This window comes from Notolepis coatsorum (genome assembly GCF_963971535.1).
Source record: "Notolepis coatsorum genome assembly, chromosome: 18".
NCBI lineage: Eukaryota > Metazoa > Chordata > Actinopteri > Aulopiformes > Paralepididae > Notolepis > Notolepis coatsorum.
In genome coordinates, this window is record NC_140182.1 from 79,087,658 (window position 1) to 79,115,305 (window position 27,648).

Sequence of the window (27,648 nt, forward strand, 5' to 3'; positions counted from 1 at the left end):
TTCAGGATGTGTGTGTGTGTGTGTGTATGAGTGTGTCTGACAGGTTTGGCTCCTCCCCCTCCCCGCTGCTGGAAACGCCCATCACATCACACCCCTCCGAAACTTTAAAGCGACGGCGGCCAACATCGCATGATATGCACATTTTATTCCAATACATTTTTTTTTTTATTCTCTTGCACAAAAAGAAAAAGAAATGTATGTCTGTTTAACGGTGTGATATTAAATATTCAGGGATGATGTGGTTTGTGTATGGGTGAAACAAAAGGCAAAGTGAAAGTTAATAAACAAGAGAAAAAAAAGAAAGGACGAAGGAGAAGGGAAGTAAGAAACTCAAGGAGGGTCTCTGGACCCAGATCACACATACAAACCTTAGTCAGCATTTATTGTCTTTGAGTAGGAATTACCTGTTTATGCCTGTTTAAGGGAGATACACAATCAGCCTTTGTATCAAATACCTAGAAAACAACAGTAGGGGAACCAGACAACTAACCATGTGATACCCATGTAAATATTTATGTGCACTGTTTTTTCTTTTTGTTTTTATTGTGATACTAGTCTCTTCATTTTTTATTATTTATTTTTTGTAAGTGCTGTCTGTCTAAATAAATGTTAATAAAAAATTTAAGTTAAAAAAAAAAAAAAAAAAAAAAAAAAAAACCATTTTGCCCGAGGAAAATGACGCTATTGATCTAAAAGTAAAGTAGCCATAAAAAAAAAAAAAAACGGTTTGAGTGGAAAAGTTACCCTACTTTTTATTATTTGTTGTTAAGTTATTGACAAAATGCAAGAGGAGCCTTGAATAGAAGAGAATGATCTAATAATGAACCACTTATCCTCTATTATTTCCAGACTATGAAAATTATTTCTTTCTTTCCCTTTTCATTGCTTCATTGTTCTTTCTTCTTTGCAACAATATCTGAGGTAGGCCTGTATTCTGCTTGGCACATAGGTTACCAGCAAATAGAAACTTGTATTAGTCTAAATAGAATTTAATAAAAACTAAAACAAAACATTTCTGAAATATTTGAGCATCAACATAACTTTTTTTTATTATTATTATTATTATTATTATTATTATTATTATTATTATTATTATTATTATTATTATTATTATTATTATTATTATTTTCTCAATACATTTGTCCATAATGAAGGTAAGGTGTCTTCATGTCAGTCAGGATAAAGGCTGACTCATTTCTAGCTATAGGATCTCCTCCTTCTGTCTAATTTGTGGCATATAAAGCCATCTTGGCCGGCAAATAAGTGACCAATCAACTAGCAGGTGTATACAAACCGTGGCCAATGAGCTGAGGCATTGTGCCATATTGGTTGGCAACCAATTAATACTGTTTATATACTCTAAATACACACTTGTATTAACTGACTTATGGTTTCTGTTGACAAAACACCACGTCCTTTGGTCTGTGTGGAACAGGTATAGCTATGTGGGAAAGTATAGATTTTGCAGGTCACAGACTCACAGCAGGATCCATACAGGAGAATCATCCAAAATGAACTCAGCATTCAGAGATTGTACATCACTAGAAGGGACCACACTGATACATCTTCCAGGTTTAAACATTGCTCCCAATGAGCAGATTGGCACCTTGGTCCACCATGGTCGCCTCTGCCATCGGTGTGAATGTGTGAATGGGTGAATGTGAGGCATAAGTTGTAAAGCACTTAAAAAAGCGCTTTACAATGTAAATGCGGTCCATTTAATTAACAGGACAATCTATGCCATGACATACTTGTATAACAAGTGCTAAGGGGGTCGTGTGCTTCGTGATTAGCTGTATAAAGATGTCGGCGTCCAGGTTTGACATCACTTGTTCCCTTTGCCTATCCCACAGCGGGAGACACACCAAAAGGTTCCTTTAAAAACCTTCTAGTCGAAGCGGATACTTTGCGTTGTCTGTGGAATGTGAAACGACGTCACATCAGAGAGGAGCAACATTTTCAAGCATATGGCTTACTGAGCTAAACAGATCTGCATTCAGAGCCTTGATTGTGACCCTTAAAGGGGTCTTGAGACGTGGGCACACACACACACACCGCACAACCCATCTATGTTCCAATAAGTAAAAACCTTGGTAGGGGGTCAAGGGCCAAAGGTTACGTACTGAGGTGCAATGACCCCCACGCCAGCAGGAGCTTCTCACCATAGAAATGTAATTCTTTCCACAGTGTGGCCCTCGCGTCTCTAACCCAAACCCCCCCCCACTGGGTTCCCACTAGAGAGGGGGGAGAGGGAGGGGTAAAAAACTGCTTAGAGGATTTCAAAAGATTTTGTCTCCTTTGTCACAACATCAAACTCAAACCCGGATGTTTAAAGCAGGGCAGGGGTGGAACGAGGTGCCAAGGCTACAACAATACTTTCACATGTATCAGAACATTGAACACTGATCTCTCCACACACAAGCACACATGAACACATACACACACCACTCTCTCAAACACAAACACACCACAGGTCACTTTAAACACATAAGAAAATGTCACTTTAAAAACTGTATATTGTATAGTAGTGTACATAGGATGCATTACCTAAGATTAGCATTGTATTGCATTTAGTCTTAGTACTTTTATCATGTCTATTTTATTATCTTTTCTATTTTATTCTATTATTTGTATTTTTTGCACAATCGAAGCAGGCATGGCCACCTTCATTTCACTATATGTCTTGTGTATGTATGTGATGAATAAACCTCTTGAATCTTGACATGTAAGATGATAGTAGATGGTAGATGTACTGTAAGTATTATGTCTGTGTGTGTATTAATGGTAAATGGCTGCTTTTTTATATAGCGCTTAAAAATTTGTTACTCACATTTTACCCATTCACTCACACATTCACACACCCGACGCGGAGGCAACCATGCAAGGTGCCAACCTGCTCATCGGGAGCAATTAGGGGTTAAGTGTCTTGCTCAAGGACACATCGACACACTGCCCGGGAATCAAACCGGGAACCTCCGGATTGCCAGACGACTGCTCTACCTCCCGAGCCACTGTATTAGTCCTTTGTCCTGTTTACTTGTAATGTCATGTTATGATGTAAGTATTATCTGTGTGCACTAGTACTTTGTCCTGTTTACTTGTAATGTCATGTTATGATGTAAGTATTGTTTGTGTGTGTGTACTAGTCCTTTGTCCTGTTTACTTGTAATGTCATGTTATGATGTAATTATTGTGTCTGTGTGTACTAGTCCTTTGTCCTGTTTACTTTTAATGTCATTTTATGATGTAAGTATTATGTCTGTGTGTGTACTAGTACTTTGTCCTGTTTACTTGTAACGTCATGTTATGATGTAAGTATTATGTCTGTGTGTACTAGTCCTTTGTGCCGTTTACTTTTAATGTCATATTATGATGTAAGTATTATGTCTGTGTGTACTAGTCCTTTGTCCTGTTTACCTGTAATGTCATGTTATGCTGTAAGCATAGGCATAGATGTAGGGGGGTTGCAGGGGACATGTCCCCCTCAATATTGAGAAGAGGCAAATTTGTCCCCCTCAAAAAATATAGCTAATATGAAAGACAACCCGCTCCCCAAGAGATAAAAACACTTTCAGAGCCGCACTGCATTACAGTCCATTATATCTGTATCAGCGGGTACCTGAATGTTGTCTTTTCCTTTACATAAATAAAGACATTTCCACCATAAATTGATGCATAAAAGTACACCAGAATGCAGGAAATTGTGCCAGAACCTCAAAACTTCCTGGGGGAGGACCTCCATATCCCCCACTTAAGGTTTCACCCCCAATATTGAAACCAAACCTATGCCCTTGGATGTAAGTATTATCTCTGTGTGTAGTAGCCCTTTGTCATGTTTACTTGTAATGTTATATGTTATGATGTAAGTATTATCTCTGTGTGTGTACTAGCCCTTTGTCATGTTTACTTGTAATGTTATATGTTATGATGTAAGTATTATCTCTGTGTGTGTACTAGCCCTTTGTCATGTTTACTTGTAATGTTATATGTTATGATGTAAGTATTATCTCTGTGTGTGTACTAGCCCTTTGTCATGTTTACTTGTAATGTTATATGTTATGATGTAAGTATTATCTCTGTGTGTGTACTAGCCCTTTGTCATGTTTACTTGTAATGTTATGTTATGATGTAAGTATTATCTCTGTGTGTACTAGTCCTTTGTCATGTTTACTTGTAATGTTATGTTATGATGTAAGTACAGTATTATCTGTGTGTGTGTACTAGTCCTTTGTCATGTTTACTTGTAATGTTATATGTTATGATGTAAGTATTATCACAATATATGTTTTTTGTGGACCCCATGAAGAATAGCTACTGCAACACTGTAGCTAATTGGGATCCTAATAAACTAAACTAAACTTTCAGCAGTCACAACTGCCAGTCATTCCTCTAAACCGTTATAGATTAGTAAAGATGTGTTACGGACAGTACAAAATAAAACACAGCTGTATAACTCAAGATACTATAGACCGTACGCTACCCAACTCAATCCACACATTCGCACAGAGCAACGTGAGGTTCAAAACCAACGGTTTGTGTTCTTCAGACACGGTGAGAAGAGAAATGATAAAATGCACGTGTTCATTTGGGTTTTAAAATTATTTATGTGGCAACAAATAATTCCACATACATATCAGTTTAAAGTGCAACAATTTAACAGTCACCACAGACGTTTCCCAGTGCTTTTATTTACAGGAATAAACGTGACTAAAGTTCATGTATATTACTGTACACTTTGATATTCTTCCCTTTTTTATACATACCCATAGGGTAATAGGTCCTCGATAGCTTTGAGTGCATTATAAAAACACGCAAACCTAGGTTAATGTTTCCTTTACTAACCATACAAAACAAAAAAACAAAATACCAATTGTAACATAGAAAATAATGGATTCCACCATGTTACAAACTTACAGAAGATACATACTATATGCTGTCCCACAAATACAGCAAACGAGCTTGCGACGGAGTACAGAGTCACACGGAGTTTGTCGAGTCACAGGTCTCAGTCGTTGAAAAAGAAACTATACAGGAGAGGGACGAAAAAAGCCAATTTCACACACACTGAAGGTTTACCCCGTAAAGTTACCGTAAACCTTTCCCTTTCGGTCATATCAGCGGACGGGGGGGGCCTAGGGGGGTCCGAGGAGGAACGTTAAGGCAGCTGCAGAGTGCTGGGGCTTTTCTTGCTGCACCGAGCCCCTCAACAACGAGGTCTGGAGTGTTGACCGAGAGAAAACAGCCGTATATACTGGTGTGATGTCGGTTAAACAGCTTAAAGGAGGCGTAAACAGAGTTCAATCGGTCGCACATACGTAACTGACGCGGGAGACAGCCGAGCGTGTGCTTTAACCGAAGAGGCTGGGGGGACGGCAGACGTGTCAGGCTTTACTTGAAAAGGCACGGCAGGAGCATTGCACTGGTCCAATGGTTTTGCTGCCTTCGTTTTGGAAAACTACGACGATTTAGACAGTGATTCGTCTGCCAACGGTGAACACGCCAATTGTTGAAGGGGGTACGTTAAACACCCCTATGCGAATGACATCATAAATCACTTGGCTGATTGATGTATCAGTTAAAGTTGCCTCCGTACATGATTCCAATAACCTTGCATTGATACTCTTGAAATTTGAACTTCATCTTCCTCTTCGTCATCTGATGTACTTGATGAGACTTCCATATAAACCTCCAGTAGACGTGAGGAAGGTTTACATCCACAGTCCTGGGAGGCTTGTGAGCACAGGCATTGGCTGCCCAGAAGAGCCCCTCTTGAGTCGGTGGGGCTGGGGGGAAGGGCTATTTCGCCCACCCCGTGGTGGCCTCTCCGTTGATGTAGGCGAAGCCGGGAAAGTGTTGCGAGTGTTCATATTCTGAGTTCCTGCGTGGGCCCAGCGGAGAGTACAACTCTCCAGACGAGGTGTAGCGGGACGAGTGCATAGGAGGACTGGTGTAACAGCTGTTGGCAGGGGAGACATCCGGCCACCGGGGGGCGATGGGCGTGGAGTGGAAGCGTGGAGTGCCGCCCATCAGGCACGGCTCCATTCGAGACATCTGGCTGTTGAGTGGATACTGGGGGAGGAGAGCAGAGTTTTATGTGAGTTATGGTGATGCTAGATCTGAAATCCACAATAATTGGTCTATCTATCTCAAGCCCCGCCCCGCCGCTCCCCGGACAGTGACAGTTGTGTATGGAGGATCAAGAAAAGAGAGCGCGGTTTGAGATAGGTCCGTTAGACCATTGTCGTTCCAATGTGCAAACATAATAGAGTAGGTATGTTTATACATAGTACCTCCAACTTTCCAATCCAAATTAATTACTGAAGGTTGCAATGAGATAAAAGTGTGATGATAGGCTATGTTCTACTGATAATTTTGTTGAATGTAACTAATGCACCAGAACTGTAAATAAGACATTTCTTTTTTTTTATCCACTTTTTCTCCCATTTTCAATTTTTCTCCCATCCCAATTTTCGTATCATCCAATTCAACCCTCCCCTGTCTCGAACGCTGTTTCTTGCCTCCCACAAGCCGGCTGCAATCTGGACTAAGTCATACATAGCACGAGTCCCCTCCGATACTCGATGTAACAGCAGTCGCATCTTTTCATCTGCGCGGCGCGATCTTTCAGCGTCAGGGGTCTGCGCTTTGGAGGGGCGCCACCCCCATCGCTTCCTGATTCTACTGCGCAGGCGCACCAACCGACCTGTAGGAGTTGCTGTCCACAACGGCCGATCCCCACCCATCAGTTTCCCACCCCCTAATACTGCCAATGTGTATTAGTACGGACGACCAGCTAAACTGAAAGCAATGTAGAGCGCTGGGCTCGAACAGGCGAACCCAGGGTCTCCAGTATTCGTGGTGAGCGCCTTGTCCACTGCACCACGTAGCCGCCTAAATAAGACATTTCCAGGGCATTTCAGAGTATGTGTTTGCACCTTTCATAAAATTGTATTATCATTATGATAAAGCAAATGCGTGCACTGTGCCAATGTGGAAACACTTGAAAAGGCACATCACCAACACAAAAAGGTGTTTACTGACAAAGTATTTCACCTTGTAGAAGAAACCTTGCTCCTGACATAAACCAAGTAATGTAAATCTCCAGGGTCTAGTGGAGCTGCATCGTGGTGAGTTTGGCCCAGTGGCTACAGTAGCTTGTCATATATTTGCAAATTTGCCTAAAACAATAGATTTTCATTGGCTTCCTATTGTGATTCTGGGTGAGGTAGAATATAATGCATCATATCTTCAGAAACCTCAGAATTTCTGTTAATATAAGATTAGGGCCCCATATTTGATCTTAAAGCGGGCCCCTTGAACCTTAAGGCCGCCCCTGGTTGAATCACAGTCAAGAATATAGAAAGAAAGTGTGAAATTTCACAAAACGAGACAATTCTTGTAATCAGCTGTTGGACCGGGACACGTTGTTTTTCCCGGTGTTATTTCTGTTGCCAATGACGACGAGGATCACTAACAGCCCCTGACCAGATCTGCTGGTTTCTGAAAACATTTTGGACAGCTGGCGAACCGAACAAAGTGTTCTGTCTGCATCAGCTCCGTGTCCCCCTCTCTCTGTGTGTGTGTGTGTGTCTCTCTCTCTCTCTCTCTCTCTCTCTCTCTCTCTCTCTCTCTCTCTCTCTCTCTGAGATAAAGCACAGGCATTGTGCCCAATTTAAGCTCTGACCAGGGTGGAAAAAAGTGGAAGTGAGACCGTTTCCCCTTACCCCACTAAATATAAACAGATAACAGGCGACTCTATTATGAGGGGTGCGGAAAAAGACAGTTGCGGCGGGTCAGGGCCCGGGACGGGTGGCTCGGCGACCTCTTGTTCGCGGACAGAAAAGAGACCATTGAATAACAATATTTTAATAAACGCCCCCTTGCCCCCCCCCCCGAGTCTACGGCCGCTGGCTGGATCAGATGAAGAGACCATTGAGTGTCGGAGAAGGGGAGTCGCAGAACGGGCCTCTGAGCTCAAGCCAAGCCGCCACCTTTCACTGTCTGCTTCCGCTGCAGTGTGGAGAGGGCGATTCAGGAGCGCTGGAACACTGAGACCGCTGAGGCCCGGCTGATCTCCTCCGGCTCACAAAAGGCGCGGGGAGGCTGGAGGGCCCTCGACAGGAAATTACCATCAGAAGGGTCAACTCACGCCACTTGGTAGGCAGCGGATGATGTGTGAGCTCTGCTATAACCACAATCCACCTGTGTTGTTGTTGTCGAGGGCCGGGCGATTAGTTGATTTCAGTTACAGTTTTGACTTCCCGTGATCGACTGTTGTGCCGCATAGAATAGAATAGAATAGACTTTTAATTGTCATTGCACACAAGTATACAACGAAATTTCAGGGGAGCTCCCACAGACCGTAGTACAATATATACATACATGAAACACATACCACTGTACATATAACAGAATATTTTAAATAATAAAGTGCATGATGAGCGGTTCAGAAGCTCGTCCCGGCTGTAGTCAGAATACATGTAATTACAATAAAAACAATAACAAAACTACGGTTTCTGTGGGAGCTCAGAGCCGCTGCGTCCGTGCGCGCCGCCATCTTGGCACACTTAAGACGTGTTGCTCTCATTTAGTTTTGTGTTGTAAATGTAGTGCACCCGTCCTTCACCCTCCCCCCCTCCGCCAAGCCCAGACAGTAGTTTTAGCTCATGTGGATAGGGAGGAGGGATCCACAGTGTGTTTCTCCAATTATTTTCTCAAATCAACGAGAGATTGTGTTTAATAATCGTGATTTCAATATCAATCAAAATAGTCACAAGTATGATTTTTGCCATAATTGAGCAGCCCTAGTGTCGTCCTGGATAGTCTCCTGATAACCTGCCTGTTCACTCAACCTGACTATCCTCATCATAGGCTACGTTCACACTGCAGGCAAAAGTGTGAATGTGTGAGTGAATGTGTGAGTGAATGGGTGAATGTGTGAGTGAATGGGTGAATGTGTGAATGTGTGGGTGAATGTGTGAGTGAATGGGTGAATGTGTGAGTGAATAGTTGAATGTGTGAGTGAATGTGTGAGTGAATGGTTGAATGTGTGAGTGAATGTGTGAATGTGTGAGTGAATGGTTGAATGTGTGAGTGAATGGTTGAATGTGTGAGTGAATGGTTGAATGTGTGAGTGAATGGTTGAATGTGTGAGTGAATGGTTGAATGTGTGAGTGAGTGGTTGAATGTGTGAGTGAATGGTTGAATGTGTGAGTGAATGTGAGTGAATGGTTGAATGTGTGAGTGAATGGGTGAATGTGTGAGTGAATGGTTGAATGTGTGAGTGAATGTGTGAGTGAATGAGTGAATGTGTGAGTGAATGAGTGAATGTGTGAGTGAATGGGTGAATGTGTGAGTGAATGTGTGAGTGAATGTGTGAGTGAATGGGTGAATGTGTGAGTGAATGAGTGAATGTGTGGCATAAGTTGTAAAGTGCTTTGGATAAAAGCTGCTGTATAAATGCAGTCCATTTAGGACTCACCTGTGCAGAGGAGCGGTAGGCGGAGTAGTGGAGGGGAGACGGGATGCCTGGCTCATGGGCCAGACTGGGGTACTGGCTCTGGATGGAATGGGGGTGCTGGTTGCCATAGCTGCTGTAGTTGTAGCTACCAGTGTATCTACCAGGAGCAAACAAAGTTCAGGTCAACATGGGAGTCAGGTCAGAATGCATTTAAAGGAACACACCGGCATTATGGGAAACGCGCTTACCGTCTTCTCCAGAGTCAGACAAGAACATAGATACGGTTTCCTCTCTGTGCGTTCAGTAGGAAGCTATCCGGCTGCAAGCTAGCCTAGCTTAGCACAAATGAATGGAAGTGGATATGGACCAGCTAGCCTAGCTGTTGGCCAAAAACCCCTCTCCCGGAGTTTTAAGCTAGGCTAGTGGTCCGTATCCGCTTCCATTCATTTGTGCTAAGCTAGGCTAGCTTGCAACCGGATAGCTTTCTACTGAACGCACAAGAGAGAACATTTTTATTAAATTAATGGAGGCGGGCGGCTACGTGGCGTAGTGGGCAAGGCGCTCGCCACAAATGCGGAGACGCTGGGCTCGCCTGTTCGAGCCCAGCGCTCCACATTGCTTTCAGTTTAGCTGGTCGTTCATACTAATACACATTGGCCGTATTAGGGGGTGGGAAACTGATGGGTGGGGATCGGGCGTTGTGGACAGCGACTCCTACAGGTCGGTTGGTGCGCCTGCGCAGTAGAATCAGGAAGTGTCGGGGGCAGCATGAGCCTCCCACGCGTTACTCCTCGCCACTGAGAGATCGAGCTGCGCAGGTGAAAAGATGCGACTGCTGTTACCTCAAGTACCGGAGGGGACTTGTGCTATGTATGACTTAGTCCACATTGCAGCCGGCTTGTGGGAGGCAAGAAACAGCGTTCGTGACAGGGGAGGGTTGAATTGGATGATACGAAATTGGGATGGGAGAAAATATAGAAAAATGGGAGAAAAAGTGGATCAAAAAAAAAGGAGGGGGTGGGTGGGTGGGAGGGAAATATACATACGGCGGGGAGGGAATATATACATGCGGTGGGGAGGAGACTGTCTATTAGGAGGTGGTGGGGGTTTTGGGCATTTACGGTGGCCAGTTTCGAATTGCAGCCTCCCGTAGGTGCTCTTTAAGAGCGGTTTTGAATGTGGGCAGGGATTCACATTCCTTTACAGCTTTGGGTAGGGCGTTCCACATTGTTGTGGCATAATTGCGAAACGTGTTTAGTCCCTTGTTTGAGCCGAATCTGGGTTTAACATGATTTGTTGAGCTTCCTCTGGTGTAGTGGTTGTGGTATTCACTGACCTTTGGGAAGTATTTTGACATGTACATGGGCACCCCGGTCGTATAGTGTATCTTGTAGACCAGGCCCATTGCAAGTTGCTGTACTCTGTCGTCTACTCTAAGCCATCCTAGGTTGTCAAAGTGGGCAGGGGTGAGGTGGGTTCTGGGGTTCAGGTCAAGTAGTAGTCTGACCAGTTTGTTTTGTGATGTTTGTAATTTTGTTTTAAGCGCCTTTGAGGTGCTTTGGTACCATGAGGTGCACGCATAGTCATAGTACCCTTGAATGAGTGCTCCTGCCAGAGTCTTCAGGGTATTCTTGTTTACCAGAGAGGAGATCCGGTACAAGAATCTAGTTCGTTGGTTGACTTTTTTTTATTACATTGGATGCCATTTTGTCACAGGAAAGATTTGCCTCTAGGATGGAACCCAGGTAGGTAATTTCGTCTTTCCTTGTGACAATATTGTCACCCACTGTAACTGAGAAGCCGTCGGTCTTGCTGAGTTTGTTATTTGAACCGAAGAGAATGGACTCTGTTTTGCCCATGTGTAATGATAGTTTGTTATCAGCGAGCCATATGCAGATTTTGCCTAGTTCCGTGCTGAGGGTTTTTTCAACCTGCAACTTGTTCTTGTCAGAGACCAGCAGGGCTGAGTCGTCCGCAAACAGGAACAAGTTGCAGTCACAGGCTGACGACATGTCATTTGCATAAATTAGGAAGAGTAGCGGTCCTAGTATGCTTCCTTGTGGAACACCACAGCTCACTGTGAGGGGGGAGGATAGAGTACCGTTTACCTCTACCATCTGTTCTCTCCCCTCCAGGTAGGATTGCATCCAGCTCACTGATAAGCTATCAAAACCAATTGCTTTTAGCTTGTCCATTCATTTGTGCTAAGCTAGCCTAGCTTGCAACCGGATAGAGAGGAAATTGGTATCTTCTTGTCTGATTCTGGAGAAGACGGTAAGCACATTTCCCATAAAGTTGTCATGTTCATATATGCCGTCATGTACAAAACATTTTACAAATGTCAATTAGATGAGTTGAATACGATATAGACATAGAATTGTAATAAATTCGACCATATTCGAGTGCGAAGAAAGCTCACCCTGGCTCGTCCCTGTGGGCATAGACTGGCATCCTGGAGGAGGGAGAGGGCACGGGCGCCCCGCCACGCATGCAGGACAACTGTTGTCCACCCTCTGGAGGCGAGCCGCCGGATGTTGTCACTGTGTACGTAAGGGACCAGGTATATGACTGAACAGCTCCTGGCACACACACATACACACAGACACAAAGGGATTGACAAAGATAAACCTACGTGCTGTGTGAGCCTCATCAGACCCAGCGTATTCAGGCTAGTTGTTATTCTGCCTGCACTCGAGACATTTTAAGCGAATGGATCATTTGACGGCGAACTACATAAATCGTCAGACTTCATGAACTTCAACTCCAAATTTGGAAGTTGAAGTTTTTCCTACTTGCAGTCATAAAACTCGCTTGACTGTTAGAATATATTTAGCTGGAGAGAAAGACGAGCTGTTTCCGTGTGTAACTGCAAAGTTAAATAAAGCTGTCTTATGTAACTCTTCTGACAAATAAGGATGATGAGCACAGCAAGATAGCAAGCAACAAGCAAAATAACTATGCACTGTTTTGCACTTTTGTCAACCTTTACCCTCTAGAAATTAGACTGTAGCCTTTTACGTAGTTCATGTCAATCGCGTAATTTCCTGTTTGCAGAGAAGATTTCGCGACACTTTAAATAAAGAAGCAATATTTTCCCATAAAAAAGTTACATAGTGCAGGTTTAATTATTTGTCATAGCAGATACAGAATGATGGACGACAACAATCTGGACTTGTACTTGTCATTTACATCTGTAGTAAATGCACACGCATGCTTTGCATGACACCACTTCACATAAACAAACCAAACTAAATAAAGGTAAGAAATAAGAATATATATTCTTATTTATATATATATATATATATATATATATATATATATATATATATATATATATATATATATATATATATATATATATATATATATATATATATATATATATATATATATATATATATATATATATATATATATATATATAAAACAACAACATAAAACTCTACAGTAAACATTCCCATCACCCAGCAGGTTGCATCACCTGTCCTGTGTACCGTGTCTGTCTCACCTGTGGTAGCAGGGACTATGGTGTACTCAGGGGATGGGGCAGTGGTAGGGGACGCAGCAGATGGGACCCCCACTGAGAGGACAGATCGAGCAGGGGAGTAGGGTCCCGGGGACAAGGAGGTGGGCGTGGTTTCCGTCAGGATTATCTCCTCCTCTCTTTCTGCTGAGGCAGGGGGGGCAAGAATTAGTGCACCGCTAATCAACCTCATGCAATTATACTCTGCAGAGCAGGGGTAGGTAACTCGGATGCATTAAACTTAAACGTAATAAAACATCTAAATTTTGTCACTTTGAGAATTTGAAATTTGTCACATATAAGGTACATTATAGTGAAATGCTTGGTTCTGACCCTCTACATTGTGAAGCAACAATTGTGACAAATGAAACAAAACGTGAAACTTGAAAATGTGTGTGTGCACATACAGTATGTGTGTAAGAGATGCATTGAAACACATTTGATGTCAACTCATTAGGGGTTACGGTACGGATATTACACGTATCCGTACCGAACCGAACACGTTTCAGTGTGTACCGTACCGTACCGAACGGCTATGTGGTGTACCGAAAGTACAAGTACAATTAGTTACTGCACACACTACATCACCCCTGAGTGGAACATGGAAAGCCAAACTTTCCCCCACTGTACCGAAAACCGTACCGTGACTTCAAAACCGAGGTACGTATCGTACCGTGGTTTTTGTGTACTGTTACACCCCTACAACTCATGTATAGAGTAGCGTTATTAACAAACAGAATGACATCGCCCACATGTTATGTGTCTAACGCATCTTTGAAAACTGTGAGAATTAATATCAGACATTTCAAGGCCCACGTATCACATCCCTAGCATGTGGAACGATCCCATAGCTGGAATCATTTGTCTGTGACATTCCGGGAAGTCACACTACACACACAGAAATAAGAGACGGTTTGGGTGATAATAGGTGATATAACAGGGAGACAATTATTTCCAAGGAATTCATGGAAAAAATAGTGGCAAAAGCATACTGTCAATTCATATTTTAGAGACGCCCCAACATTTCACAAATCCTGTTTTCAGGGGAGCACATGCAAATAATAAATGGACTGCATTTATATTTTTGATCCAAAGCTTTACAATTTATGCCTCACATTCACTCACACATTCACACACCGACCGTGGAGGCAACCATGCCAGGTGACAACCCGTCCACCGGGAGCAGTTAGGGGTTTAAGTGTCTCACTCAACACGAAACGCTGCCCAGGTGGAGCCTGAATCGAACCGGGAACCTTCAGATTACCAGGCGACCGCTCTACCTCATTTAGCCACATGACTTATCAAGAGGAGCCCTCATTTAGAGCTGGAAGTGTCAAAACTGTGGTTGAAGAATTGGATGATCGAGCATTATGGTATGGTAGCCTGCAACTTTAGAGCTGTTTGTTTGGGACTAAAGAGGGTATAAGGCGGCATGGTGGTGTAGTGGTTAACACTGTCGCCTCACAGCAAGAAGGTCTTGGATTTGATTCCCGCTTGGGGACCAGGTTGCTAGGTACCCAGGTGGGGTATCTCCCGGGCCTTTCTGTGTGGAGTTTGCATATTCTCCCCGTGCTCGCAAGGGGTTCCCCTCCAGAAAAAGAGATAAACCCAATGGAAAAGCATGCAGAATAGATCACTAACGCTGTCATGTCCCTGGCGAAGACGGACAGGAGCACTTGGATTAGTCCCAGGATGCGGCCCCACGCCAGAACCCATGTCTGCTCCCGGCATTCCACAGCGACAGGATGGTTCAAGCGCAGAGACAAAATTGGATCTGCGACCCGTAAAAAAAATTGCATGTGTGTGTTTCCTATGTGTGTCGCCCATCGCATGTGTGTATCACTGCATGACTATGTTGCAATGTGTGCAATGAATAAAGACTTCTTCAAAGTCCAGTTTAATCTGAATAAAAGCTCCTGTTCTCACCTGTGCTGGTCTCTCCATCTGCCTTCATGAACCTCATCAGCTCGTTAGCTCTCTCCTGGCAGTGCAGGGACTCCAGCAGGTACAGCACATAGTCATCAAACATCAGGTGGATCAGGTGGAAAGACCCTGCATGAAGACAGAGGACATGATTAATATGACCTAACACCAAGCTGGAGAACCAACGGCTGCAGAACTCCAGAACTATTAGGAATTTCTGACTCACCACCAAAACCTGCACGGACTACAACATATGACGTACTGTTTATTGTGCCAGTTTTATACCTTGTATATACTGTACCTTGTGTATACTGTTTACTTTTACTCATAGTATATATTCAGATTCAAATTCTTTATTGCCTATATTTATTATAACATAATATAAATATAAAAAGGGCATACAGACCCTCATCTGCACCTTTGTTTATTCTCATCATACCGTAATTCCTCTAATAGTAACCGGTATTCAATTAAAAACCGGGTCTCTATTAATGACCGGGTGCGCTGTTGAGCTAAGCAATTATAAGCCGGCCTCCTAATACAAGCCGGGTATATTTTGTTATTGTTGTTATATGCTGGCCTGGCTGTGCAGTAAATACCATATAATGGTATGGTGTTAATGTTTACAAAGAGAGTAAGCCTACCTCAGAATTGTATAAAACAAAGTTATTATTATTATTATTATTATTATTATTATTATTATTATTATTATTATTATTATTATTATTATTATTATTATTATTATTATTATTATTATTATTATTATTATACCAGTATTGTGATTGCACTATTTTACTTTATTTAACTTTTTTTGACCACCTGTAATTGCACTGTTTACTACCGTATTTCATACAGTACTTGGTTTCAATAAATGAACCCAGTACATTTTACTGGGTTCAAACTGACACAAAATGTTGATTTATTCATTATGATCGGTTTGAAAATTAGAAATATAGGCCTCTCTCTTATACATGCCTCCTCCTAATACAAGCCTGGTATCCGCTACAGTTGAAACAAATACAAGCCGGGGTTACTATTAGAGGAATTACGGTATTTTAATATTCAGAGTTAATTATATTGTTTGCGCCGTTTATTTTACCTCATATTTTTATATTCAGACACAATTTTATTGCCTATATTTATGTCTTTCTACTATTACCCTGCTCATACATGTACCTCCCCTCCCCCTCCCCCATGCTGCTATGACACCCACATTCCCCCAAGGGGATCAATAAAGGAATATCTTATCTTATCTTATCTCATACTGTATACGGAAAATGTGGTCATATAAAAATATTCAAAATGATAAATAATATTTGTTGAAGAGCTATTAACCCACACCATGAGAACATGGTTTTTGTGTGAAAAATAATGTCAAAACTGGCCAAAGTTTGGTTTCCAAGATTCCAAGGTTATATGATGGACCTAGATGACCTGATTTAGTCTGATTTAGCATCTCAGGGAAAAGAAAAAAACGAAAACATCTGAGTGATGACATCACATCCTCCAGCATGACTGGCTGGCTGTAGTGAAAAGAGGAAAACTTGGTAATTTCCTGCTACGAAGTTACAGCCAAAAATATGACAGCTGACTCCGGGGTCACAGGGAAGATCAGACTGCGGCCTGGGGAGGGGGGCGCGACACAATCGTGACATTGTACTGGTCACCGCTGCCGTGCGCATAATAAACGCTGGCGGCTATTCAGGGCGTTAATACTGGCGGTCATAAAGTGGACAGACGGGGGACGAACACATTGGGGAAAGGGGAGGGCCTTTGTTAATTAGCTGTTTTTGTACAGACCTGCTTTATCAAAACACTACAACCAGCTGTGTCTTTGATATTCACAGACGAAGGAGAAGGAGAGGGGATGGGGGAAGGGAAGACTTTTTATTTTTTACAGCCCCCCATCTCCTTCAGACTCTTGGTCATGCACAGCAAGCTAGTAAACTAAAGACTGGGGGCCAGTAGTGAGGGAGGCCATTTTGTTTGTAGCAGGTTGTTCCCCCATAGTGAGGTTGGAAAATTCCTACAGTCCCAACATTTACTAAATGTGGAAACTGCGTGTCACAATAATAAGTTATTCATCATATTCATGACCGAACGAACACAAAATAACTTTTCTTCCATCGGTGGGATTATAAATCAAGCTCCTCTTGGCAGTTTTCAGTCGGAGCGGTGGTTGGAATGAACGGTTGTGAGTCAATAGTCAATATAGTCAATAATAGTATTATTTCAAATAACAATTAGTATCACTTTAGTTTGGGTAGGATTCTTTCTAAGAACCCGTTTTCACATCAGGGGACCTCTCACTTGGCGTCTCGACCACACGGTTGGGTAAAAACCTACTCCCAATTCTTCTTATTTTAATAAAACGAAAAATGTATCTCTTTTACAGAGAGCCCGACCGCTGAAACCACTCACCGAAGCTGGGCGCGCTGTGGAGAGTCATGTCCCGGATCACTCTGGTGCCGAAACACGACCACATGAGCAGGAACTGTTGGGCCACCTTCTTCAGGCACCCAGGCCTCTTCCCTGCCACCTAGAAAGACACCATTTCCATTAGAAAAGAGGGGGGGAGGTGGGGTGCGCGGGGGTAGAATTAACCTCTAGGTCCGTACCGGGGCTTAACCCTGAGGAACGAAAAACATGTCAACAAGTCAACTATTTAATTTGGCCCTGGGGGACACGCCTTCCCATTGAAGTATTGTCTGGCCCGGTCCGAGATGTTGCCGGGGGCGACCACATTTTACAAGCCCGTATCTGGCACATAATGGCTGCAAATGGGAGCCTTGAAGACATCATTAACGGGGAGGATTGCGACCTAAGTGCCTCTGTGTCGGGGGGAGACACATGGAGAGACAAGTGGTTTCCAGTCTCTCTCTCTCTCTCTCTCTCTCTCTCTCTCTCTCTCTCTCTCTCTCTCTCTCTCTCTCTCTCTCTCTCTCTCTCTCTCTCTCTCTCTCTCTCTCTCTCTCTCTCTCTCTCTCTCTCTCTCTCTCTCTCTCTCTCTCTCTCTCTCTCTCTCTCTCTCTCTCTCTCTCTCTCTCTCTCTCTCTCTCTTCTCTTCTCTTCTCTTCTCCCCCCCCCCCCCGGGCTCGTAATCCTTGGTGATTCGCTGTACAAATACTCCAAAGAGTATCTCACTGTCCAGAGTCAAACGTGGTAAATGTAACTACACATGCCATCTTCAAGAATGTAGTGTGTCTCTGGGCTGACAGCGGCGAGGAAGCTGGTGGCTCTGAGCTGGGAACCTGCCTTTCTCTCAGAGCAGGGAAAGATAGTGATGGGAGCTTGGACCTCGTTCTTTTTGTTTTCCTTTTCGTAAAAGTCTTGCTGCGATAAATAAAATAAAATGTGATCACAAAAAAAATAATGTTGTGTGTCATATTTCACCTTCTGAAAATAATGGCGTAAGTCATATTTTCAAGTTTCGAGAAAAACAATAAATTTAACCAAATATGGAATATATGATGTTTATTCATCGTTTCACAACTGGCTAGGAACAGCATGATCCTTTCAATTAAGGATGTAGGCAATTTTACCAGAGGTGGCAGCATCATAAAGAGACGACTTAGGCAAAAACATTTTCCTCAAAAAGTGACTTAAGCCATTATTTTAAGAAGGTGATGCTATGATATTAGTATGTACACACACACCCACACACACACCCCACCAACCCCAGCAACACACTTGGACATGCAACTAACATGTCATTCAAATTGGAAATGCAGCATCAAATTGGCCATGTAAGTATGCACGCTCCCACACACGCACGCACACGCACACACCACACACCACACACACACACACACACACACACACACACACATAAGTGAATATAAAAAAAAATATATATATGTTTCCTGACCTTCACTACACAGCGGTCCACCATGGCGTCCAGCCACTCGATGTAGGCCTCGATGGAAGACTGCTCCTCCAGGAGGCGGTCGAACTCCTCATACACTGTGAGAAGGAGGCGCAGAGTCAGACACATCACATGACCTTACGCAAGGATACAGATCACGAAAGGAAGAGATTTGAATTTCAAACTTGAAAAAAATAAAATAGGTTTGTTGGTTTGTTCGTCGGAATGGCGTCATTATGCAACGACAGGCCATGTCGCTGTGACCTCTGACCCCATCAGGGCCATTTCTGAGGGGGTGACATTGGAGTGAATAGGAGCCGCTCCGTGGGGTGGTTCGGAGGAGAGTGAACTTGTTTAACCTTTTGGTCTGCGTCATTAAAGCTTGACTTTCCTGGTCGTGGGAATGATTGTCCCGTCATGGCGTGTTATTTGAGCGCTACATGTTTGTGCCAATCTGAGAATTTACGTCTCTATGGGGTTTGTTCTGCAATCTAAGTGAGGAGACAATAGAGTAGGTTAAGGAGCAGTCTTGTTCACATGCACACTCTTTTTTGCCTTTTTCTCAATTTAGTTGTTATGCCAATTCCCTTCCTGGTTGTTGCACTTTCCCTACTGTCCACATGCACTGCCCTACTGTCCACATGCGCTGCCCTACTGTCCACATGCGCTGCCCTACTGTCCACATGCACTGCCCTACTGTCCACATGCACTGCCCTACTGTCCACATGTATGGGCTGCCCTACTGTCGTCAGCTGGTTCTTCTCACCTGACAGTGAGGAGTTTCACTGGGAGAACGTAACATGCGCACAGGTAGTCGGTGTTACCGGTGTTGCTAGGTGTTCAGTTCAACAATTTTCGCATATCAGTGCCCACATTCATCATTTAAAAAAGCGAACATTTGTAAAATACTAAGGACAAAGGGTTTGCGCATCTTTTTCCGACGCAAAGTCGGTGCTTAAAGCTCTGAAACTCAGTTTGCTATCCACAACGGGTGAAATGAGGTGGTAACAATAGCACAATGGGTAGGAATAGTAGAGGAGATACAGGATATGGAGAGGATAACACACATGCTGAGGCTACAGGAGGAGAAATTTGAGGAAAGATGGGGAAAGTGGGAGGATTATAAGGGGAACGAGAACGACATCACAGAGGAAGAAACAAATGCAACACAAGAGGGCGAAGGGTAAAGGAGGAAAGAGGTTCAAGGAGGGTCTCTGAGCCCATGGCACACACTTCACCTTAGTCAGTACTTTTTTTGAGGGTATTATGATTTTTCTTTATGGTCTATGAAAAGAAATTGAAATGTAAATAAACAATGTAGGGACCGATGTTTACTTTTATTTATTATTTACGTCTTTTTTCACTTGATTTAGGGGTTATTTTCTTATAATTTTGTCTGTCAATTGTAATGTTGTAATGTTGTTGATGTTGATGTTTGTAAGTCAAAATAAAAATGTAAGTTTAAAAAAAAAAGAAATTAGGTGGTAACTGCGTTCCGTCAGCATTGCGTCCGGTGCAATTGGCGGATATTTAAATGAGGTAATATGGGCGGAACATGTCCCCTTTCTATGCAAATGAGCCTCGTCCAAAAATGCTCTGAATCCACAAAGCCCGGCGCCAATTGCACCAAGCAGTTACCGCTATGCAAAGCCCTAAACGCTATGGGGCATCATGCCAGCGTCACAGGTGATCATGGCAGCAGTAATTGTTGCCAGACGCAGGCATCGTAATGCTATATAAATACATTTATTATTATTATCATTATTGACTGCACTCACGTTCCAATTGTACCACCACACACTTATGCTCCAGAATAAACTTTTCAATTATAACGTGTCATCGATCCGTCAGGAGTAGACACTGGAAGCAGGCCAATGAAACATTTATTCTGGAGTATATGATAATGCAGGTTCTATTATCCTAACTAAACATTAAATACAACTTGCTCACTCAAAATATTCGTTAATTATAAAATATCTTCACTGGCACAGTGCCTAAATTCAGTATAAATATTCTGCAATATGGACAGGTCTGCTCAAAATACTTTATTCGTGGATGACAAACAAATGCAATGACGAAAGATAGGGACAAAAACACAGGATGCAATGTGTCATGAAAATACAAATTAAGCAAGCTCTATACATTACGAAGTAAACGTAATACAATACGAAATGAACGGAATACTAATGGTGAAAAATACGTTATGTCTATGCCTCATTTTGGGCTTATTTTTCCCCTTCCTGATATCTGCCAACAGCGCTGTCAGGAGTGCAGACTGCTCTGCGAGCCAACTGCGCTGGAGCAGATCAGGAGCAAACTCCACACATAATGGGCGTGTCTGCGCTGGTATCTCATCCGCACAATGTCCTTAGTGGATAGCTCGCAAAGACGGAGCAGATACCGTGCTCAAACCCCACACAGTTAATTTCCACCGTGCAATCCATTCTTAGTGGATCCCGCCCTAAGTGTGTTCAAATCAATATTTAGTGAGACAACATTATAAAGTGAATGTGTCTGCAAGGACAGCAGAGCTATTTTATAGATCTCTGTGCAGCAGTCGCAGTACAGAGTAGCTTAAGTTTCACTTTAATTTAGAGTAGATTTTACTTTGCATGAAGGAGAGATGCTCTAGAGACACTCTAGTTACACCACGATGGCGGAGGATTTGGAAATATTTCTGATTAAACCCTGCAGCGGCTCTACTGGAGAGGAGCTCAGAGGACCAGACCAGTCAATGAAAGGATAGAAAATTGATAGAAGGTATTACTGTCCATTGGTTAATTTTTAACCCTTTCACAGCCGCACCACCAAACGGTTAACCCTTTCACTGCGACACAACAGCAGGTTAACCCTTTCACTGCCACACTACACTACGGTTACCGTTGGTAGTGTGATAGTAAAGGGTTAACCTTCTGTAGTAGTGTGGCAGTGAAAGGGTTAAATTAGAACATAACGTCAAAGACACAGTGGATCAATGTAGTGCACCGGTAATACTGGTGTTTGTTGACATGAGTTTATTAGTCATTGGACATTTTACATCACCACGGCAACCCTAAGTGGTTCACGCTATCTCCCCCATATCCCCTCCCTGCTGAACAGCAACGACCAGAACTCAGGAATAGCCCACCAGCTCCCCACCCGTGAATACGACCAATTGTGTTCGTAGGGACGACTGACCAAGCCGGAGGTACCGCTGCTGGGAATTTATCCTGGGTCTCTGCGTTGGTAGGCGAGTGACTTCGACCTCTACACTACCCAGCTGTCCCCACATGCACTCAAATTCAAATTTGACTCTCTCACACACTGTGCACTCTCTCCTGTCTCTCTCACATGCACTCTCTCCTGTCTCTCACATGCACTCTCTCCTGTCTCTCTCACATGCACTCTCTCCTGTCTCTCTCACATGCACACTCTCCTGTCTCTCTCACATGCACACTCTCCTGTCTCTCTCACACGCACTCTCTCCTGTCTCTCACATGCACTCTCTCCTGTCTCTCTCACATGCACTCTCTCCTGTCTCTCTCACACGCACTCTCTCCTGTCTCTCACATGCACTCTCTCCTGTCTCTCTCACACGCACTCTCTCCTGTCTCTCTCACATGCACTCTCTCCTGTCTCTCTCACATGCACACTCTCCTGTCTCTCTCACATGCACACTCTCCTGTCTCTCACATGCACTCTCTCCTGTCTCTCTCACATGCACTCTCTCCTGTCTCTCTCACATGCACTCTCTCCTGTCTCTCTCACATGCACTCTCTCCTGTCTCTCTCACATGCACTCTCCTGTCTCTCTCACACTCTCCTGTCTCTCTCACATGCACACTCTCCTGTCTCTCACATGCACTCTCTCCTGTCTCTCTCACATGCACTCTCTCCTGTCTCTCTCACATGCACTCTCTCCTGTCTCTCTCACATGCACTCTCTCCTGTCTCTCTCACATGCACTCTCTCCTGTCTCTCTCACATGCACACTCTCCTGTCTCTCTCACATGCACTCTCTCCTGTCTCTCTCACATGCACTCTCTCCTGTCTCTCTCACATGCACTCTCTCCTGTCTCTCTCACATGCACTCTCTCCTGTCTCTCTCACATGCACTCTCTCCTGTCTCTCTCACATGCACACTCTCCTGTCTCTCTCACATGCACTCTCTCCTGTCTCTCTCACATGCACTCTCTCCTGTCTCTCTCACATGCACTCTCTCCTGTCTCTCTCACATGCACACTCTCCTGTCTCTCTCACATGCACTCTCTCCTGTCTCTCTCACATGCACTCTCTCCTGTCTCTCTCACATGCACTCTCTCCTGTCTCTCTCACATGCACACTCTCCTGTCTCTCTCACATGCACACTCTCCTGTCTCTCTCACATGCACACTCTCCTGTCTCTCACATGCACTCTCTCCTGTCTCTCTCACATGCACTCTCTCCTGTCTCTCTCACATGCACTCTCTCCTGTCTCTCTCACATGCACTCTCTCCTGTCTCTCTCACATGCACTCTCCTGTCTCTCTCACACTCTCCTGTCTCTCTCACATGCACACTCTCCTGTCTCTCACATGCACTCTCTCCTGTCTCTCTCACATGCACTCTCTCCTGTCTCTCTCACATGCACTCTCTCCTGTCTCTCTCACATGCACTCTCTCCTGTCTCTCTCACATGCACTCTCTCCTGTCTCTCTCACATGCACACTCTCCTGTCTCTCTCACATGCACTCTCTCCTGTCTCTCTCACATGCACTCTCTCCTGTCTCTCTCACATGCACTCTCTCCTGTCTCTCTCACATGCACTCTCTCCTGTCTCTCTCACATGCACTCTCTCCTGTCTCTCTCACATGCACACTCTCCTGTCTCTCTCACATGCACTCTCTCCTGTCTCTCTCACATGCACACTCTCCTGTCTCTCTCACATGCACTCTATCCTGTCTCTCTCACATGCACTCTCTCATGTCTCTCTCACATGCACACTATCCTGTCTCTCTCACATGCACTCTCTCCTGTCTCTCTCACATGCACTCTCTCCTGCCTCTCTCACATGCACTCTCCTGTCTCTCTCACATGCACTCTCTCCTGTCTCTCTCACATGCACTCTCTCCTGTCTCTCTCACATGCACTCTCTCCTGTCTCTCTCACATGCACTCTCTCCTGTCTCTCTCACATGCACTCTCTCCTGTCTCTCTCACAGGCACCTCTCTTCTCTTTACTCACAGTGCACGATGAGTCTCCGGTGGTCTTCCTGCGAGTCCTCCATGGTGTACAGTGTCTGCTTAGTGATGCTGTTTAAATCTACATTCCTCCAGTCCTCCAGCATCTGAAATGTGATGTCAGCGCTGTGGATCACAGTCCGCGAGGCCTGAGGGGGAGAGACGCATCAACTGATATTACATAGCTCTCTAACACAACCAATATCCCTTATCAGATGTATTATTCTTCATAAGGATTTGATTCAATTCATAGAACGATAGGCACCTGACATAGATGGTTTAGCGACGTTTGCCGCTTTAGAATCTGAGCGAATCTTCTGGATACTGGGGATCACAAGGAAGAGAACATGTGTTTTACCCTACTGTATGATTATCATCTTCACAAATCAAAACATCTTTTTTGAGAACAAAGTGCATAGTTCCATAATCCTGTAATTTAATGTAAAACATTGTTACGAGGTGTGAAATTATCATACATTTTGGGGATTTTATCACTTACGTTCAAACTTGATGTTCCTCAGGTTTTCAGGCAGGTCGTGAAGTGCTATTCTAAGCCACTCGTCAAGCTGTTTGGCAAATTTCCGAATCACCTGAGTCAAACTGGACAGATGGCAGAAAGAAACCTAATGTTTAGTCTTAACCACCACTCATAATGTCATGGAAATTAATGCAGAAATGTCAAATGTCAAATTGCATCAAATAATACTGAGTGAGCAAGTTGTTCTGTTCCACTAACACACCTGTTAGAAAGACTAGTATTACTCCACTAACACACCTGTCAGAGACTAGTAATACTCCACTAACACACCTGTCAGAGACTAGTATTACTCCACTAACACACCTGTAGAGACTAGTATTACTCCACCAACACACCTGTCACAGAGACTAGTATTTCTCCACCAACACACCTGTCACAGAGACTAGTATTACTCCACTAACACACCTGTTAGAAAGACTAGTATTACTCCACCAACACACCTGTCAGAGACTAGTATTACTCCACTAACACACCTGTCACAGAGACTAGTATTTCTCCACTAACACACCTGTCACAGAGACTAGTATTACTCCACCAACACACCTGTCAGAGACTAGTATTACTCCACTAACACACCTGTCACAGAGACTAGTATTACTCCACTAACACACCTGTCAGAGACTAGTATTACTCCACTAACTCCAACTCAACACCAGTAAGACCAAGGAGCTGGTGGTGGACTTCCGGAGGGGCAAGAAGAGGCCCCCCCCGATTCCCATCTCCATCCGAGGGGTGGATGTGGAGATGGTGGACTCATACAAGTTCCTTGGGGTACACCTGAACAATAAACTGGACTGGTCGGACAACACAGAGGCCCTCTACAGGAAGGGACAGAGCAGGCTGTTCTTCCTGAGGAGACTCAGGTCCTTCAATGTGTGCAACAAACTGCTGCAGTCTTTTTACCAGTCTGTTGTGGCCAGCATCCTCTTCTATGCTGTGGCATGCTGGGGAGGCTACATCAACTCAAGGGACACCAACAAGCTCAACAAGCTGGTGAGGAAGGCTAGCTCCGTGGTGGGAGTCGAGCTACCTAGACTTGAGGTGATGGTAGAGAGGGGGATGATAAGGAAGCTGGATGCCATCATGGAGAACCCCTACCACCCCCTCTACGACGAGCTAGTCAAGATGAGAAGCTCGTTCAGCCACAGACTCATCCCCCCCCGACACTCAACTAACCGCCTCGGACAGTCCTTCATACCAGCGGCCATCAGGCTCCACAACAGTGGGCAGCGACTAGCAGCCTCCAGGCCCCACAACAGGGGGCAGCGACAGCGACTGCTACCAGACATTGACCTGGGACTTATAGGAACCCAAGGGGGACAAAGTAGACTACCCTGGTACTTTGATTAATGTATACTCAGTAGATAGTAAATTATTATAACACCACCTCTTGCATACTGCACCTCATGTGACACTGTGAATAATGTGAATATTCCTCAGCTAGTCAGTTAGTAAATTATATTGACCATATTGATCAAATTGTTTACACTGCCTGTGTTGTCTTTTACTACCTGTATACTGTTTTGTTTTACTACCTGTACCCCTCCCCCCCTCCCCCCATGCTGCTATGATGCCTGAATTTCCCCAAGGGGATCAATAAAGGAATATCTTATCTTATCTTAACACACCTGTCAGAGACTAGTATTACTCCACTAATACACCTGTAGAGACTAGTATTACTCCACTAACACACCTGTCAGAGAGACTAGTATTACTCCACTAACACACCTGTCAGAGACTAGTATTACTCCACTAACAGACCTGTAGAGACTAGTATTACTCTACTAACACACCTGTCAGAGAGACTAGTATTACTCCACTAACACACCTGTCAGAGACTAGTATTACTCCATTAACACACCTGTAGAGACTAGTATTACTCCACTAACACACCTGTCAGAGAGACTAGTATTACTCCACTAACACACCTGTCAGAGACTAGTATTACTCCATTAACACACCTGTAGAGACTAGTATTACTCCACTAACACACCTGTCACAGAGACTAGTATTACTCCACCAACACACCTGTCACAGAGACTAGTATTACTCCACTAACACACCTGTCAGAGACGAGTATTACTCCATTAACACACCTGTAGAGACTAGTATTACTCCACCAACACACCTGTCAGAGACTAGTATTACTCCACTAACACACCTGTCACAGAGACTAGTATTACTCCACTAACACACCTGTCAGAGACTAGTATTACTCCACTAACACACCTGTCACAGACTAGTATTACTCCACTAACACACCTGTCACAGACTAGTATTACTCCACTAACACACCTGTCAGAGACTAGTATTACTCCACCAATACACCTGTAGAGACTAGTATTACTCCACTAACACACCTGTCAGAGAGACTAGTATTACTCCACTAACACACCTGTCACAGAGACTAGTATTACTCCACTAACAGACCTGTAGAGACTAGTATTACTCCACTAACACACCTGTCAGAGACTAGTATTACTCCACTAACACACCTGTCAGAGACTAGTATTACTCCACTAATACACCTGTAGAGACTAGTATTACTCCACTAACACACCTGTCAGAGAGACTAGTATTACTCCACTAACACACCTGTCAGAGACTAGTATTACTCCATTAACACACCTGTAGAGACTAGTATTACCCCACTAACACACCTGTAGAGACTAGTATTACTCCATTAACACACCTGTAGAGACTAGTATTACTCCACTAACACACCTGTCAGAGAGACTAGTATTACTCCATTAACACACCTGTAGAGACTAGTATTACTCCACTAACACACCTGTAGAGACTAGTATTACTCCATTAACACACCTGTAGAGACTAGTATTACTCCATTAACACACCTGTAGAGACTAGTATTACTCCACTAACACACCTGTCAGAGAGACTAGTATTACTCCATTAACACACCTGTAGAGACTAGTATTACTCCACTAACACACCTGTAGAGACTAGTATTACTCCACTAACAGACCTGTAGAGACTAGTATTACTCCACTAACACACCTGTCAAGAGACACTAGTATTACTCCACTAACACACCTGTCAGAGACTAGTATTACTCCACTAACACACCTGTAGAGACTAGTATTACTCCACTAACACACCTGTCAGAGACTAGTATTACTCCACT

At 43.8% G+C, this 27,648-nt stretch overlaps 1 protein-coding gene across 4 annotated transcripts in view; it reads right to left on the bottom strand.

Annotated features, from left to right (window-relative positions):
* Positions 1 to 5,796: 5,796 nt before the first annotated feature.
* The window catches only part of rfx4 (regulatory factor X, 4), a gene marked incomplete at both ends in the record, with an annotated part of 43,635 nt that continues 21,783 nt past the window's right edge, over positions 5,797 to 27,648 (bottom strand). For 2 of the 4 annotated variants that reach the window (XM_084334710.1, XM_084334709.1), the window contains 10 exons: positions 5,797 to 6,069; positions 9,482 to 9,617; positions 11,880 to 12,039; positions 12,969 to 13,130; positions 14,910 to 15,035; positions 17,328 to 17,445; positions 18,775 to 18,869; positions 23,970 to 24,114; positions 24,231 to 24,289; positions 24,465 to 24,565. In XM_084334710.1, the coding sequence (XP_084190836.1) occupies positions 5,797 to 6,069; positions 9,482 to 9,617; positions 11,880 to 12,039; positions 12,969 to 13,130; positions 14,910 to 15,035; positions 17,328 to 17,445; positions 18,775 to 18,869; positions 23,970 to 24,114; positions 24,231 to 24,289; positions 24,465 to 24,565 (1,375 nt within the window). The remainder of the gene's footprint in view (positions 6,070 to 9,481; positions 9,618 to 11,879; positions 12,040 to 12,968; positions 13,131 to 14,909; positions 15,036 to 17,327; positions 17,446 to 18,774; positions 18,870 to 23,969; positions 24,115 to 24,230; positions 24,290 to 24,464; positions 24,566 to 27,648) is intronic. The other 2 variants (XM_084334712.1, XM_084334711.1) reach the window with 2 other exon arrangements.